Source organism: Carcharodon carcharias, chromosome 7 (genome assembly GCF_017639515.1).
Source record: "Carcharodon carcharias isolate sCarCar2 chromosome 7, sCarCar2.pri, whole genome shotgun sequence".
Classification (NCBI taxonomy): domain Eukaryota; kingdom Metazoa; phylum Chordata; class Chondrichthyes; order Lamniformes; family Lamnidae; genus Carcharodon; species Carcharodon carcharias.
Genome location: NC_054473.1, coordinates 9,469,891 through 9,487,081, shown reverse-complemented (window position 1 = coordinate 9,487,081; position 17,191 = coordinate 9,469,891). Strand labels below are relative to the sequence as shown.

Below are 17,191 nucleotides of genomic sequence, written 5' to 3'. Positions count from 1 at the left end.
ACACTCCCAGGACAGGTACAGCACGGGGTTAGATACAGAGTAAAGCTCCCTCTACACTGTACCCATCAAACGCTCCCAGGACAGGTACAGCACGGGGTTAAATACTGAGTAAAGCTCCCTATACACTGTCCCCATCAAACACTCCCAGGACAGGTACAGCACAGGGTTAGATGTAGGGTAAAGTTCCCTCTACACTGTCCTCATCAAACACTCCCAGGACAGGTACAGCACGGGGTTAGATACAGAGTAAAGCTCCCTCTACACTATCCCCATCAAACGCTCCCAGGATAGGTACAGCACAGGGTTAGATGTAGGGTAAAGCTCCCTCTACACTGTCCCAGCATTGTGTCTCAAATTCAACCTCCTTTATGGCAGTAGGGTTACTATTCTCCATTTCCCATTGCAGCCACCCTACGAACAAGTGATTTTGTGAAGTTATTGCTGGAGTTATCAGTTATAACATGGCCAAGCAAAAGCCTTTTCACAAACGACTCTTATAGACAGAGAAGATTTTCATTCCATTGGAATGGGATGAGACTGAGCTCTGCTTGCACTGGCCAAAGGCCAGAATCCAAGTCACTGTTTCATCCAGTCCTGCTAAGCTTGCTCGATTTATATTCTTGCTATTGACCTGTGCTATAAATCATTAAAGCCACGAAACCAAGCAGTGAATAAACAACACGGTTCACTTCCAAACCTCACTTCACCTGTAATTCTGAAAATGCCTAATCAGTTTGAGCTCTCAGAGCTAAGAAAAACATTTAAAATCTGAAATAAAGAAAATCAAATGTCAACTATCCTGCTGTAATTCATGAAAAATATTTAGCATCTGTTCAGCCAAAACAAGGGTTCATGCAATAATTTCATGTGAGCCCCCTTTATTTATTCTTTCACGGGATTTGGGAGCCACTGGCCAAATGTCGGCTTTTATTGCCCACCCTTAATTGCCCTTGAGAAGGTGGTGGTGAGCCACCTTCTTGAATCTCTGCAGTCCATGTGGTTCTTCCACCATGCTGTTAGGAAGGGGGCTCCAGGATTTTGATCCAGCCACAGTGAAGGAACGGCGATACAGTTCCAATGCTAAGGTTGGAATACTGGAGGACAGAAAAAATTGAATAAGGTACAGTACTTTCAAATAAGGTTTCAATAAAGAGTGAGGGTGGGTTTATAAATGTTCACCCCATCCCTGCTTGAACTGTGAAAGAACATCCAGTAGTATAAGCAACATAGGTTTTTCCTCTCAAATCTTGCTTGCTTCTGAAGCAAGCATTTTGAACCATACAACAGTTGGATGAAAGGGTTGTCACTGTTGTTAGGTCCAGCTTGAGGTGATTAAAGATAATCGTACAAAATTAAAATGCTTTGTGATTTTTGTACAGTGTGCAAGTATCACCATAAACCAGAAGTAAAATTGAAGGTCTCATGAAGATTTAGAGTCTATTTTTTGTAAGAGGGGTGTTATGCTATATACTACATGAATATATGATGGAATATAGCGCACATCTGGAGAAAAATTAAAAGAAGATGCTCTCTCCCTTCACTGTCCCTAATTCTTTGGGTCACTCTCTATCTGTTCCTATTGTTTTCAACTCTTATCTCTCTGCAATGCTCTCAGACATTTCTGCCATATCTCTATCTCAATGTCACTCATTATCTCAATGTCACTCATTTTCTCAATGCTTCTGTAACTTCTACTTTACTTTATTTCCATACTCTTCTATTTCCCTCCCAATCTGTCCTTATGGTACTCATACTCATTCAGTCAACTTTTGATGACCTACCTTTCAAAGACCAAGACATAAAAAATTGTGAAATAACATACAACAGTTTGGAGATGGATCAGCAGGTAGAGCCTTGGTAAGAGCTGGTGAAACACAGTGATGAGCTGAGGACAGAAGTGTGAGAGAGAGTGACAAGGCAGGTGACTGGAAGGTAGTAAGCGTAAAAGGCTGAATTAGGAGGAGGAATCAGTTTAATTTCTAAAAGCAGACTGCTTAAGGACAGGATCGGGGTAGGTAAAATTGTACTGAACTTTGGTACATCAGGTGGATGCAAAAGATTCCATGGGGTATTGTTTTAAAAAGCTGAGTTCACCTCAGTGTCCCGACAAACATTTATCCTTTAACCAACGCTACGAGAACAGATCTGATCATTATCACATTGCTTTTGTGAGTTTGCTGTGTGTAAATTGGCTGCCGCATTTCCTACATTACGACGAGTACATTTCAACAGTACTTCATTGGTTGTTTCTACGGTGGTCTTGAAAAAAGTGCTATATAATTGCAAGTCTTTTATTTTCCGCAGTTGACTTCTGTCCAGGAAGCCCCTTCAGAAAGCGTAGTTATGTAGACATCAGGTAAAGGTGAATAAAAACAGAAAATGTTGGAAATATTCAGCAAGTAAGGCAGCATCTGTGGAGAGAGAAAGAAAGTTATTGTTTCAGACCAGTGACCTGATGAAAGGTCACCAGCCTGAAATGTTAACTGTTTCTAGAGACACTTCCTGTCCTTTTGAGTATTTCCAGCATTTTCTGTTTTTATTTCAGGTTTCCTGCACCCATAGTATTTTTAATAAAGATATGACTTGATTAGGGGGGGATGCTACCAGTCCCCACCATGTCCCAGTAACCTGTTAGCACACACATGAAAAGGATGTTCACTTTGGATGAGATACTCCAAGGCTGCAGGTACTTCAGGAAGCATAGTTAAATCCCTGTGAGATATATGAAAGGAAAAGGCAACTTTCTACCTCCGCCACACCACATTTAGATCCAAGAAGTAGCTCCTACCTGCATCATCTCATCTGGAGTATACAGCATTGTCCTGATGATCATGACTCGGTCCAAAAGGTCAAGTGGAATTCCATGAGGTGACACAATATCCTCTGTACCCCTGGAAAAAGCAACACAAGGTTAATTTTAATGAACAGCCCATAACTGGATGAAAGCTACAGATCATTTGGCAACATGCCTGAAATTCCACATCAGTTTCAGAAAAAAGCTTTTTTCTTTTAAAAAAAAGTAATAGAACAGCTATTTAAATAGACCATTTCCCATTTAGATTATGAATTGAATTATAAATTGTATGTAAAAGCTGTCAAGTCCCAGTAATTCCATTTAGTTAATTGTATTACATTAAATTTACATATAGATTAAAATTTCAAGTAGGCTCAATCCATCTCAATGCTGACACTGCTGGAGTTCAAAGAAATCTTTGTTTTTGTGGCACAGAATTTATTTTAAAAAGCAAAACTGTGCCACTAGATGGTGCCATGTCAACACACCACAGGAATCTCCTGTTCCATCCATTCCCTTCACCAACAAAACCTCCGAAAATTTAATTAGCAGGACATATCTGTGCCAGCTACCATGCAACAGTACTCAGTTTTGAGGTTAACCGGAAACTATGAGCACCACTCAGTCCAAATGTGCGACAGTGTAGTGGGTAACCGTGATCCCCCACCCCTCCCACCCACTGTACCAGGCGGTACTGAGCTATACAGATCAGGAAAATCACAGTTCACTTCATGCACCGCACAGAGTTATCTGATCTCAGCTTGGGTGCTCCTTGGAATACAAACAGTCTCGGCATTCTGGAGAGCTGGGGACTGGCCATGGTTTCTAGGGGTAGGTTACTAGGTTAAGGTATTATTGAGGCCACAAAGGCACAGAGCTTGCTGTGAGACTCACTGCATATTCTAGATGGAGGTGAAGGCTTGAAGCATTGAAGAAACAAGTGGGGTGCTGCAATGGGGAACTTTAGGATCTTTCTAGGTAGATTTATTTAAATGGATCAAATGACCTTCTTCATCCATTTCAGATTTTTGTGAACATATCATTAAAGCTTACACATTAGAAGTAACCACTTGCGTGAGGTACCACATGGCTGTTGGTGTCCATGGACTGCACCCTAATGAGAGTCGATGGCTTCAGAATAGGAGGGAGGAAAACTGGAAGGGGGGAGAATGAACACATAAAAAGGCGAGAAGGCTGGGTCTGAGTATTAGTGTGCTGGGGCACAAAATAGCAAGACATTGCCTTCATACCCATGAACCTTTAAATTAGACAGAATTTACAGCACAGAAACAGGCCATTTGGCCTAACTGGTCTACAATGGTATTTATGCTCCAACAAATGCTGACGTTTTGACATTAGTATGCCATTCTGATATTAATACAGCATCACATGTAAGCCATGGTAGCAAAGGGGCTACTGTATTCACACAGCTCCTGAGCAGTCAAAAACACTGGAGGGAAACTGAAATGAATGGAACCCCAGCAAGAGTCAGCAACGTTAACAGTAAGAAAACTAGAATAAAAAAGGAAAACATTCTCGTCGCTATTATTAACTCTAGATGCTAAAGGAATTATAAATTTTTGCGCAGCATAGGAAGTAAATACAATTAAATGCACCACTTAGGTTTTGAACTGGCCAACACTGGCCTAAGATCGAACAGTTAAGTTTACAACAGTCAGCTCATAAGACACTGTCAGCTTATCACTGACATATTTTCTGATGCACAGTACAGCTCCTTCTCCAGCACATGCCAGCAAAGATTATATTTTGTAGCAACCAAGTTGATTTAGTTGATCTAGATCCCTGCCACCAGAAAATGGAGTGATATTGCCCAGAATAAACTCATGCATGACTTTTATTATCAGAGACTTGTGTTTATCAGTCCGAACAAGATTCAAAGCAAGGTCGGCAGTAAAAGAATAGTGTATTACCAATGGATTATCCAAACCCTGTAAGTTTCTAATGCACACACAGGTTAGCTTGCTGTATGTAATTAAGTGGTTTTCATAATTCTGGGTGCCCTACCCTCTGAAAATGCAACTTCTCATTCTCACCAAATTGGTTGTAAGCATGTAGTCAATAAGATCAGCTGCTTTTGGCCTGTCCTTCCTTGAGTCAGGAGTTCAAGTTTTATTCCACGACTTAAGCACACAGTGCATTGCTGAGGGAGGCTGCATTGCTGGAAGTGCCATCCTTTAAAGGTGGTTCATCTGGGCTTTAAGGATCCCATGACATTATTTGAGAAGGAGCACACAGCTCACAAGGTTCCTGGCCAATATTCCTCCCTCAGCTAACACCATACAAAACAAAGTAATCACTCATCTTACTACTGTTTGTAGGGCACTGCTGCGTTCACCTGCATAAAATCCTGCTCTTCAAAACATCACTCACTATGTGAATCACTTGGGGACAGTGTGAAGATGTGATAGGTATTATAGTAAAGTCTTTCTCCCTCTTCAGTTTGACTTTGCAATTCAAACTTGTAGGGTTTGCATCTGTAAGGACCTAATGTGAGTTTTAAATCAATGGTCAGTTAAGAACATGAGGAGTAAATTCTTAGCATCCTCCACCAACAAAAAAAATACATGCCCTTGTCATAAAATTGAAGCTTAGGACTAGAAGAAGCCATTCAGTCCAATAAACCCATTCTTGAAAAATATGTTTCACCTACCTGCCTTCTTACCATATCCTCTATTATAAAATATCCAACTGGATTGAGAAGTTATTAATAGTGCCTATTCAAATCTGCATGAAAGTAGCCCATCAGACATTCCTCCCTCCCTCTCACCCAATTTCCTCAGTTTAACCTGGAAATTGACCCTTCACCATTAGGAACAATTTGCCTGAATTGATTTTATAAATTCCCTTTATAACCCTGGAAAAAGTCAAATTTCTGCAAAGGCTTCTCAAAGCTAAAACAAGCCTCATTTCCTTAAGCTTTCCTGATTGCTTGTTTTCTTCTGATAAGTAAATCATCTCTTGACCCCTTCATTATATCAATTATATCCTTCCTATGATTTAGGAAAAGTACACAATACCCCAAGACATGCAGGATACATTCAAGCCCTGGAGACCAATCAGAAAAGTGGCATGAGACTAATCTGTACTATTACAGGACTGAACCACATAGAAAGATTCTTGGGTTTTTCGGCTCTGAAATGGTGCATCCATAAGGTGATTGTAGACCTCTGTCAGATAATCATCAGCACAGGAAAGGTAACTCCAAGCTATTTTAATCTAAACCGTAACATTAGGACAAGGAGGCATGGTTCAAACTAGGAAATGGCAATTTTGAGAAGTTATTTGCATAGAGTAATCAACATGTGAGCTATACTGCCAGGTAGGGGAAGTGGAGCCAAATCCTGGAAGCATTTAAAGAACAATTAGATGCAGTAGTGGATTGAACAGCCTTCCTGAATGGCCCCTCTCTAATGAGACAAAACCAAATTCTTCATACACTACAACCTTTTGTCCTACATGTATATATTTTAATCCTACCCTTGAAAGATACCCCAAGATAGAGTTCCAGCTTCAACAGCTGGGTAGTAATCTGGAGGAGTGGATTGGTTGTTCGTTATATAAAACCCACCATGAGATTAACTCCCAGCCAGTGAAGATAAAAATACACCCCCTCCATCTCACCAAGATATCTGTGAAGGGGGAATCATGAGGAATCAATTTCGAGTTCCATGCTCGTCTTACCGGACAACACAGTTTCCTCGATTCGTAGCAAAAATGACAATGGGGGCAATGCTAGACTCAAGAGCTCGGTGTAGATAAGTGAAGCACTCGATGTCGAGCATTGGAACTTCATCGATGAAGAGAACCCCTGGAACCAGCTCAGCGATGCCTTGATCGATGTACTTGTTAACAACTTTGTTAATCTCGCCTCGTAATTTGTCTGCAATGCAAATGTTATCTTTTAATTTTAGGAAGTGAGAAATAACTTTAGTGTACTGAATGATACAAACATACAAAAGGACCACTAAGATCTCTTTCTGCAGGCAGGGTGCGGTCATGTACACCACCAACTCACCTCCCAATACCCCATGAAAGACAACATTATACAGTGACTGCCACAATTAATGAGTAAATATACTATACAGCGTTGAACTAGGCTATGTAGACTGGAAGATTTTCATGTTCATTTAAGGTGTTACAATTGGTTTCTACGACTTAGGGCTATCAAGAAGAAAAAAAATACTGGTTTCAGATCCCCATCCAATAATCTCTGTCCTAAAAAGTGAACTGGTGGACAGATTAGATTATAACAGAAATGGGTTTGGCTGTAGTGCCCCCTATGGTCAAACAGTTTGTTAATACAAAAACACAAGAATGAGGAGCAGGAATGCATCATTCAGCCCCTCGAGCCTGCTCCGTCATTTGGCAAGATCATGGCTGATCTGATTGTGGCCTCAACTCCACTTCCCTGTCTGCCTCCCATAACCCTAGACTCCCTTGCTGATCAAAAATGTAACTCAAGCCTTGAATATATTCAATGACCCAGCCTCCATTGTTCTCTGGGGAAGAGAATTCCACAGATTAACAACCCTTAGAGAAAATATTTCTCCTTATCTCAGTCTTAAATGGGAGGCCTTAAATTCTAAATTGTCTCTCCGGGTTCTAAACTTCCCCACAAGGGGAAAACATCCTCTCAGCATCCAACCGGTCACGTCTCCTCACAATTTTACACATTTCAATCAGATCACTTCTCACTCTTCTAAACTCCAAATGGGTATAGGCCCAGCCTGTTCAACCTTCCCTATTCATCCCAGGAATCAGTCAAGTGAACTTTCTCTAAACTGCTTCTAATGCAATGAAATCCTTAAAGGAAGGAGACCAAAACTGTACACAGTACACCAGATGTGGTCTCACAGACACCCTGTAAAACTTTAGCATAATTTCCCTACTTGTATGTTTCACTCCCCTCACAATAAACACCCAACATTCCATTCTGTCGAAGGGTCATGAGGACTCGAAACGTCAACTCTTTTCTTCTCCGCCGATGCTGCCAGACCTGCTGAGTTTTTCCAGGTAATTCTGTTTTTGTTTTGGATTTCCAGCATCCGCAGTTTTTTTGTTTTTATGCCTTCCTAATCACTTGCTGTACCTGCATACCAACTTATTCTAATACATATACAAAGACACACATATCCCTTCCTAATCACTTGCTGTACCTGCATACCAACTTATTCTAATACATATACAAAGACACACAAAACCCTCTGTATTGTAGAGTTCTGCTGTCTCTCTCTATTCGAATAATGTACTGTTTTTCTATTCTTCCTACTCAAGTAGACAAGTTCACATTTTCCCACATTATACTCCATCGGCTGAATTGCAGCAAAACATTCAAACGTACATTGACATCGGCAGGATTATAAAATCCAGCCAGCATAAAATTCTGCCTCATCTGCCAAATTTTTGTGTACTCAAGTAAATCCCTCTGCAGACTCTATGTCCTCTCAACAATTTACTTTCCTACCTATCTTTGAGTCATCAACAAATTTAGCAGCCATACATTTGTTTTCTTCATCCAAGTCATTGATATAGATTGTAAAAGTTGAGGCCCCAGCACTGATCCCCATGACACTCTACTAGTAACAGTTTGCCAACCTGAAAATGACCCGTTTATCCCTACTCTCTGTCTCCTGTTAGCTAACTAATCCTCTATCCATGCTGATATCTTACGCCCCCTGCACCATGAGTCTTGTGAAATAATCTTTGATGCGGCAACTTGTCAAAAGCCTTTTGGAAATCCAAGTACACATCTACAGGTTTCCCTTCATTCATGTTGCTTGTTACTTCCTTAAAGAATTCTAACAAATTAGTCAAACTTTCACATTCACTTTCACAAAAATCATGTTGACCCTATCTGATTGTATAATTTTCTAAATGACCTGCTATTGCCATCTTAAAAATAGATTCTAGCAATTTCTCTATGACAGACGTTAGGCTAATTGGCCTATAGTTTTCTGCTTTCTGTCTTCCTCCTTTCTTAAAAAAAGGTGTTACGTTAGTGATTTTCCAATCTGCTGAATTTTTTCCAGAATCTGGGGAATTTTGAAAGATCCCAACCAATGCATCTACTATCACTGCAGCCACATCTTTTAAAACCCTAGGATGAAAGCCATCAGGTCCAGGGGATTTGTCAACCTTTGGTTCCAATAGCTTTCCCAGTACCTTTTCCTTAGTGATTGTTTTAAGTTCTTCCGTCACTTTTGCCTTTTGATTTTTAAGTATTCTTGGGATGATTATTGTGCCTTCTACAGTGAAGGCAGGCGCGAAATATCTGTTCAACACTTCCGCCAGTCCCTTGTTAATCCTCTGGTCTCACACTCTAATGGCCCAATGCTCACCTTAGTTACTCTTTTCCTTTTTAAATATTTGTAGAAACTCTTACCATCTGTTTTGATATTTCAAGCTAGCTTTGTCACATGTTCTAATTTTAATCTTTTTTTGTGTAATTATTTGCTGATTTCTAAAATCTGTCCAATCTTCAGACCTACCACTAATCTTTGCAGTATTGTATGGTTTCTCTTTCAATTTGATACTATCTTTAATTTCCTCAGTTAGCCACAGATGGTGCATCCTTTTCCTAGTGTTTCTTCCTCAATGGAATATATCCTTATTGAAATAGAGTTATGGAATATCACCTTAAATGTTTGTCATTGTTTCTCTACTGTCCTACCTTTTAACCTTTTAGTGAGGCTAAAACATCAAGAAAGGCCATGAGACAATATAACTGAAGACAGTCCATGGTCTTGAAACTCAACCCAAGCATCTTCATCAGAAGGACAAAAATTACAAAATTGGGGCTGGGAGAACAGAAATTCTGAACTGGAAAGGGTGGGCACAGAGTGTAAGGATTGTAGTTCTAGGATGTGATCCGATATAAACACAACTTCCAATCTTAGTGATACCAGAAATTCCCACATAGGACAGAAGGAAGAAAAAAAAATTGAGATGATCAACTTGTGGTTGCTGTAACAGCCTACTCAAAGTGACAGGGAGCAGGTTAGCCATCCACCCTCTGGTATGGTTGCTCTGTCGTGTGGACAACAATGTTTAAAAAATGCTGTAACATGCCAAGTTCAAAACTCCCCAAAATATTAGGAGAACTTCCTAAAGTACTCTTCATTCAGAAAACTATTGGTGAAGTGTCAAGCTTTCCAATAAAACTAAACACCATGAAAATTCAGGGAAGAACATGGAACTGGATAAGAAAGAGTGTTTAAAAAAAACCAAGTACTTCCCATTACGGTGTTTAGTGCATAGCTTATCTTGGATGTCGAGGCTGAAACCAAACTTAGGCTGGTTAAATTTGAAGGCCAAGCTATAGGGCTGGAGGGTGCATTAATTCCTTGCAGAGAGATTTAGGTAGGTTGTGCACTTGGGCAGTCAAATAGCAAATGAAATTCATTGTTGACGAATGTAAAGTTTTGGTATATTAGGTAATAAAATTATCAACATAGCATACACTGAAAAGAGCAAACTGGTAAAGAGAAACTTAGAAAGGCATCTGGGAAGAACAGTAGATCTGTCACTTTCACGTTGAGTCAATATGCAGAATTAAGTTTAAAAAAGCAAATAGAATACTGGATAAATAACAAGTCGACAGAGATTATATGCAAAGGATTTATTATGCAGAGAATTTTAAAATATGTTCTCTTTCTTGGGAAGAAGAGGCTAAGGGGTGACCTAACTGAGGTGTGGAGGAGCTTAGATAGGGCAGAAAGGAAAGACCTATTTCCCCCTAGCTGAGAGGTCAATTACCAGGGGGCACTGATTTAAGGTGATTGATAGAAGGATTAGAGGGAACACAGGGAAAACCTTTTTCACTCAAAGGGTGGTGGGTGCCTGGAATTCACTGCCTGAATTGGTGGTTGAGCCTGAAATACTCAACTCATTGGAAAGGTACCTGGATCTGCACCTGAAGTGCTGTAACCTGCAAAGCTAAGGATCCGGTGCTGGAAAGTGGGATTAAAGTGAGCAGTTAGTTACTTTTTTCTCTTTTTTTGGCTGGTGTAGAAATAATGGGGTAAATGGCCTCTTTCTGTGCCGTAACTTTTCTATGGTTCCATGGGATGTGAGTGTCGCTGAGAAGGCCAGCATTTGTTGCCTATCCTTAATTGTCCTTGTGAAGGTGGTGGCGAGCAGCCTTGTTGAAATCCTGCAGTCCATCTGCTGTGGATACACCCACAGTACTGTTACGGAGGGAGTTCTAAGAGTTTGATCCAGCAACAATGAAGGAATAACGATAAAGTTCAAATCAGAATGACGTGAGATTTGATGGGGAACTTGCAGGTGCTGTTGTTCCCATGCACCGTGTCCTTCTAGGTGGTAGAGCTTGTGAGTTTGTCAAAGGAGACTTGGCAAGTTGCTGCATCTAGTAGATGGTACATACTGCTGCCACTGTGCATCGGTGGTGGAGGGAGTGAATGCATCAGGCTGACTGATATACTTGATAATAGAGTGGGTGAAGGAGCAGAAATAAGAGATTTTTTGTACTGAAGGCCAAACTAAACTGATCCCAAATGCAAAGGGACAGCTTATGAAGAAAAATTAGAGAAGCTTAAATTCTACTGACAAGAAAGATGTTTATGGGGTGATCTCGCCCAGGTATGTAAGATATCAAATGGTACATAAAATTATCACTAAAAAAATGAAGGGGGAAGTTAGAAGAACCCACCAGCATTACAATAGAACATGGAATATTTTACCACAAGTGGCTACTGAAGCAGTGACTATAACATCTCTAAAAGGGAATTAGATAAGTATTTGAAAAGGAAGAGAATAAAAAGATACCGGGAAAAGGGATTAGAGTAGATTGCTTCAGTTGAAGTGCTAACACTGCCACAGGCGCAATGGGATGAGTGATTTCCTTCTGTGCTGTAACTTCCACGATTCTAATATTACTTCAAAGTAAGTCAGAGCACTAGGGCGTAAATTTAAATTAGCACAAAGTACATTTAAAACATATATTAATATGTTCTTTACTCAGAATGTTAAAGGTTCTGAATAATCTACTCAGTAAGCTAATAAAGTCAAAGACTTTAGAGGCATTCAAAATGTTAGGTGACGAGCTTTGATGGGCTAAATAGCCTTTGCTTGTCCTCATCTGCTTCTTACGTATACAGCAATTAGTACTCATTTCTGATGTTTGAAACAAATACAAATGTGTAGAATTGTGTTCCTAATTTTTTGACAACCTACTAAAATAGAAAACATTTTGCAACGGCATGGCCTAGCCAAACAAAGAATGATCAATTTTTGCTGCTTCTTTAAAGGCCCACATTTCTGCAACAGTGCATTAAAAGACAAAAAAAATTACCATAATGGGCTGAGGTAAAAAGAAATCTGGAGGCTTTTTTTGTAGCTTTGGAGTGTTAAAACACATTTTGGATTATTGTTGGGAATGAAGGGCTTTGGATTTAATAGCTTTCCCAAATTATCCTTAAACATAACAAGTATAATGAGGAGACTTGAGTTTATAAACTTTTCTCAGAATCTCCTGGATGTCACATGATGGGTTACAGGCCCACAATCTGAAACCAGGACACTGTCATTAAAGGGTCACGGACAGCAAGTGTTTGGATCCTCAGAACTGCGTTCTCAAGATTAGGGCTGTGTTCAGCATTTGCTGCAAGACGTACCTGTGATTTCAGTCTTCTTTGGTTTCATTAGCTGACCCATCATGGATAGGATGTCCTGACCACCCTGGGGATCAACAGAAATTAAGAATGAAAGTCAATTCAGCCCAGGTAGAACCCACTGTCACACTCAAGTCTGGGACTAGATCGGAAAACTTAAGTAGATATCAGAGAGATTAAAAAAGAACAAAATTTTAAAGCTGGAAGTCGGAAAAAAAACTGGTGCCAAGGCAAGATTGTTTAGTCAACATGTATAAAGATAATGACCTTGAAATTGCACAGCAGAAAGGTTACACAATAGCCCAACCTCTTTCCTATCCTGCTCGCCCCCCATTGGATTCTGCCGCTGGATCAACGATCATCCCTCTCTGCATTTCACTCCAGATTGTACACACTTTTGAACAAGTGCCCCTGCCATCCATGACCCGATTACGGATGATTTCACTGGCATCATGGCGTAGTGGCATTGTCTGGATGAGTAATCCAGAGAACCTGGATAATGCTTTGGGACCCGGGTTCAAATCCCACCTTGGCAGATGGTGAAAATTGAATTCAATAAAAATCTGGAATTAAAAGTCTAGTGATGACCATAAAAAAACCTATTGTCAATTGCTGGAAAAGCCCATATTTTATTTTATTCATTCTGGGGATGTGGGCATCATTGGCTAGGCCAGCATTTATTGCCCATCCCTAACTGCCCTTGTTTAGAGAGCATTTAAGAATCAACCACATTGCTGGAGTCACATGTAGGTCAGACCAGGTAAGGATGGCAGATATCACCAACTAAAGGACATTAGTGAACAAGATGGGTTCTTGTGACAATTGGCAATGGTTTCAAGGTCATCATTAGACTTTTAATTACAGGTTTTTTTTTTATTAAATCCAAATTCCACCATCTGCCCTGGGGGGGGGTCACCAGATACCCTGGGTCTGTGGATTACAATCCAGTGATAATACCATTGAGCCACTGCCGACAGAATAAACCAGTACAAATCCAAAAGGACTTTATTGTGTGAAAGCATTTTTGTGGAATTTCGATATAAGGCAACGCACAATGCAAATACAAGCATTATTATTATTAACTTTAGTATTCTTAATTATAATGAATTTGTCAATGCAAGCATTTTTATATTTCATGATTTAACACTTTTTTTGCTATTCTCTTTTGTGTTAAGTGACTGAGGTGCAGAATGAACCTGAGCAATGCTGCGTTCATTACCTGTGGTCTTGCGTTTGCTACATCTAGATCGTGCAAAGTTACGTCTTGTATGATCTCTTTCTTCTTGTGGACATCGCCCTTTGGCAGAGGGACGTACTCTTCAGCTTCAAGGTCAAATTCCGTAGCGTATGTATCACACCTGCCCTGCCTCTGTAAAGAAAAGTCTGGGATGAGCAGCAATAAAACAGGTGTGCTGTCAGCTTACCTGCCAGACTTCAGGCTGAATGAAAGGTACTGAAGTGGGGGAAGGCCCCTGACACACAATTACAGCACTGACAGGATTTTGTCAACACATTGCAACTGTCTCTCTCATTTTTGGCAAGCAAAGCCAGCCCACCTGCCCATCTCTACCCTTGCCAAAACCACTTAGCTTCCCAGCAAGTCGGCTTTCTTCTTTTCCTAGATAATACTACCTCTAAATTTGCTATTCTTACTAAAGAACCTGATGCAACAGATAACATTAACTACAGTTCATTGAACATGTTATGGTTGCTTTGTAGCTGGATGCCCGAGCAAGCGATAACTTGTTCTGATAAAACGTGCAGCAACTTTTCTTAATCATTTAAAGCCCTTGTTCCCTGTGGCTGACTAACTAATGCATAGATTGAAAATAATGTTGAAATAAAGAGCAGGCAATTAAAGTTAGGCTATTAAATTTTCTCTCTGCCAATTTTCTCCCTTCCTGCACTCTTGTAAAGGCACTGAGCCCTGCTAGAGTATGAGCCCTACATGGCCACACACCACCCTGCAAGCATTCTTCACACTCTAAATATGGACTCTGTGCATTGGAATACTACTCAGCTGCATTGAGCATCACAGTCAAGCCCAATCTGCTCTTTAGCTCGTGTCCACACATGTGCACTCCCTCAGCAGGGATCACTGTGTGGTGATCAAGGGCAAGGATCCTGGCCAATTTTTTCGTGTCTCTTTCCCAGGAGTGTTGAGGCTAAATTTAGCACCCTGAACACTCCCTTCCTGATATCAGTGCTGACCAGAAATTGAACCTTGAACTTTGGGTTACTTATTCCTTTATCACTACCCCATCTGGGAAGCATTTTTTTTAAACCACTTTAAAACTAGGAATTCTACAATGCATCAAAATCTTCCATTCTCCATTCCCAGCCCTCCCTACCCACATTGTATTATAACACAAGCTAGTTCCCTGCGGCCCAGGAGAGACAGTGATGTAAACCGGACTAGATTTAAGCTCCTGAATCACTATAGTTAGAACCACGTTCACCACCACCTTCTCAGGGGCAATCAGGGATGGACAATAAATGTTGGCCTGGCCAGTGATGTCCACATCCCATGACTGGATTTTTAAAAATTATATGGTTGATACTTAAAATAACACATTTGGATGTAAACAGAGCAATGAGATCAATAAAGTTTACTCTTTCAGTTTTTGCACTGGTTTGGAATTAAAATACTTGCTTTTCCACATCCCTTCAAGCTACTTTGTCCCGACTCAAGCAACTTGCACTTTGTTTTTTGCACTCTATTATCCTCAAATAAAGGTTAAGTTTTCCATTATTTTCATTTAGAATTAACTCGCAATGCCCTTGAAAATCCATGGTCTGCCTTCACGCCCTGCATTCCAAATAAGTTATGGAGAGTCCTTGTATATATGTTTTGCTAAACCCTCTCTTACACACACTAAACTACAGAGTCAATACTGATAACCTGCACAGAACTTTCATCAAATGTCCAGCATATTTCTGTTCCTGTTTTTCTGAGCTTTTGACATTTCCTAATTTACCCATTTTCAACAGTTTTCTGGGAAAAAAAAGTCAAAATTCCCCAACAAAATTTCTCAAAAGCATAAAACATGGAGCTTGATCACCAATTTGCCCCATCCAACGATCAAATGCACCAGAGGGGAGATGCAGAATGCCTGGTAATCTTGTGGTCAAAGATCAGCATGTTAATTTTTAAAAACTCATTTAATCCTGTCAACAACTTCACCCAGATTATGTTTTGGAAACCGCTTAGAAACATCTACCTTTACAGCCCCGCTGTTTGCTTCAATGTATATCACATCTCCAACTTCAACACGCTCCTTCTGCAGGCTCTCATAGATACTAGGATCGAGCTGAAACACAGAGCATATCACTTGGAAGTACAGAATAAAGGCTTGCCTAAGAAAAGAACATGCACTAAAACATAGTCTTCCTTAACCTTACATGAAACTTAATCTTATGGGCTGGTTATTAATTAAGAAAACAGAGACTTAGTTGTCTATCAGTTGACATACCAAACATTTTTTTAAAAATCTACCATAGAACCATAGAAAAGTTACAGCACAGAAGGTGGTCATTCGGCCCATCTTGTCCATGCCAGCCCAAGGACACCCAGGTGCCCTTTCTGATCCCACCTTCCTGCACACGGCCCAAAGCATAATGGAACTGCAATGACAGGAGTTTCTTGGAGTAATTTTGGAGACACAGCAAAAATTCATCCCTAGGAAGAAGAAGCATACTAAAGGGAGGACGAGGCAACCATGGCTGACATGGGAAGTCAGGGACAGCATAAAAGCTAAAGAGAAAGCATACAATGTGGCGAAGAGCAGTGGGAAACCAAGGGATTGGAAGGCCTACAAAGACCAGCAGAGGACAACTAAATAAGAAATAAGGAGGGAGAAGATTAAGTATGAGGGCAAACTAGCCAGTAACATAAAAGAAGATTGCAAGAGTTTTTTTTAGATATATAAAGGGTAAGAGAGAGGCAAAAGTGGACACTGGGCTGCTGGAAAATGACGCTGGAGAAGTAGCAGTGGGGAACAAAGAAATGGCGGAGGAACTGAATAGGTACTTTATGTCAGTCTTCACGGTGGAAGACACAAGTAACATCCCCAAAGTTCAAGAGAGTCGGGGGGCAGAGTTGAGTATGGTGGCCATTACCAAGGAGAAGGTGCTAGGAAAACTGAAAGCTCTGAAGGTGGATAAATCACCTGGACCAGATGGATTATACCCCAGAGTTCTGAAGGAGATAGCTGAAGAGATAGTGGAGGCGTTAGTGGTGATCTTTCAGGAATCACTCGAGTCAGGGAGGGTCCCAGAGAACTGGAAAATGTAATGTAACCCCCCTGTTTAAGAAGGGAGTGAGGCAAAAGACGGGAAATTACAGGCCGATTAGCCTGACCTCGGTCGTTGGTAAGATTTTAGAGTCCATTATTAAGGATGAGATTTCAGAATACTTGGAAGTGCATGGTAAAATAGGGCAAAGTCAGCATGGTTTCATCAAGGGGAGGTCATGCCTGACAAATTTGTTAGAATTCTTTGAGGAGGTAATGAGTAGGTTAGACAAAGGAGAGCCAATGGATTTTATCTACTTGGACTTCCAGAAGGCCTTTGACAAGGTGCCGCACAGGAGGCTGCTCAGTAAGATAAGAGCCCATGGTGTTAGAGGCATGTTACTAGCATGGATAGAAGATTAGCTGTCTGGCAGGAGGCAGAGAGTGGGGATAAGGGGGTCCTTCTCAGGATGGCGGCCAGTGACTAGTGGAGTTCCGCAGGGGTCAGTGCT

The 17,191-nt window shown here is 40.7% G+C and overlaps 1 protein-coding gene across 1 annotated transcript in view; it reads right to left on the bottom strand.

Annotated features, from left to right (window-relative positions):
- Positions 1-17,191, bottom strand: part of ruvbl1 (RuvB-like AAA ATPase 1) — a 60,590-nt gene that overhangs the window by 13,143 nt on the left and 30,256 nt on the right. The window contains exons 5-9 of the mRNA XM_041192641.1: positions 15,669-15,758; positions 13,667-13,816; positions 12,451-12,514; positions 6,497-6,695; positions 2,789-2,891 (exon numbers count right to left, since the gene is read on the bottom strand). Coding sequence (XP_041048575.1) covers positions 2,789-2,891; positions 6,497-6,695; positions 12,451-12,514; positions 13,667-13,816; positions 15,669-15,758 — 606 coding nt within the window. The remainder of the gene's footprint in view (positions 1-2,788; positions 2,892-6,496; positions 6,696-12,450; positions 12,515-13,666; positions 13,817-15,668; positions 15,759-17,191) is intronic.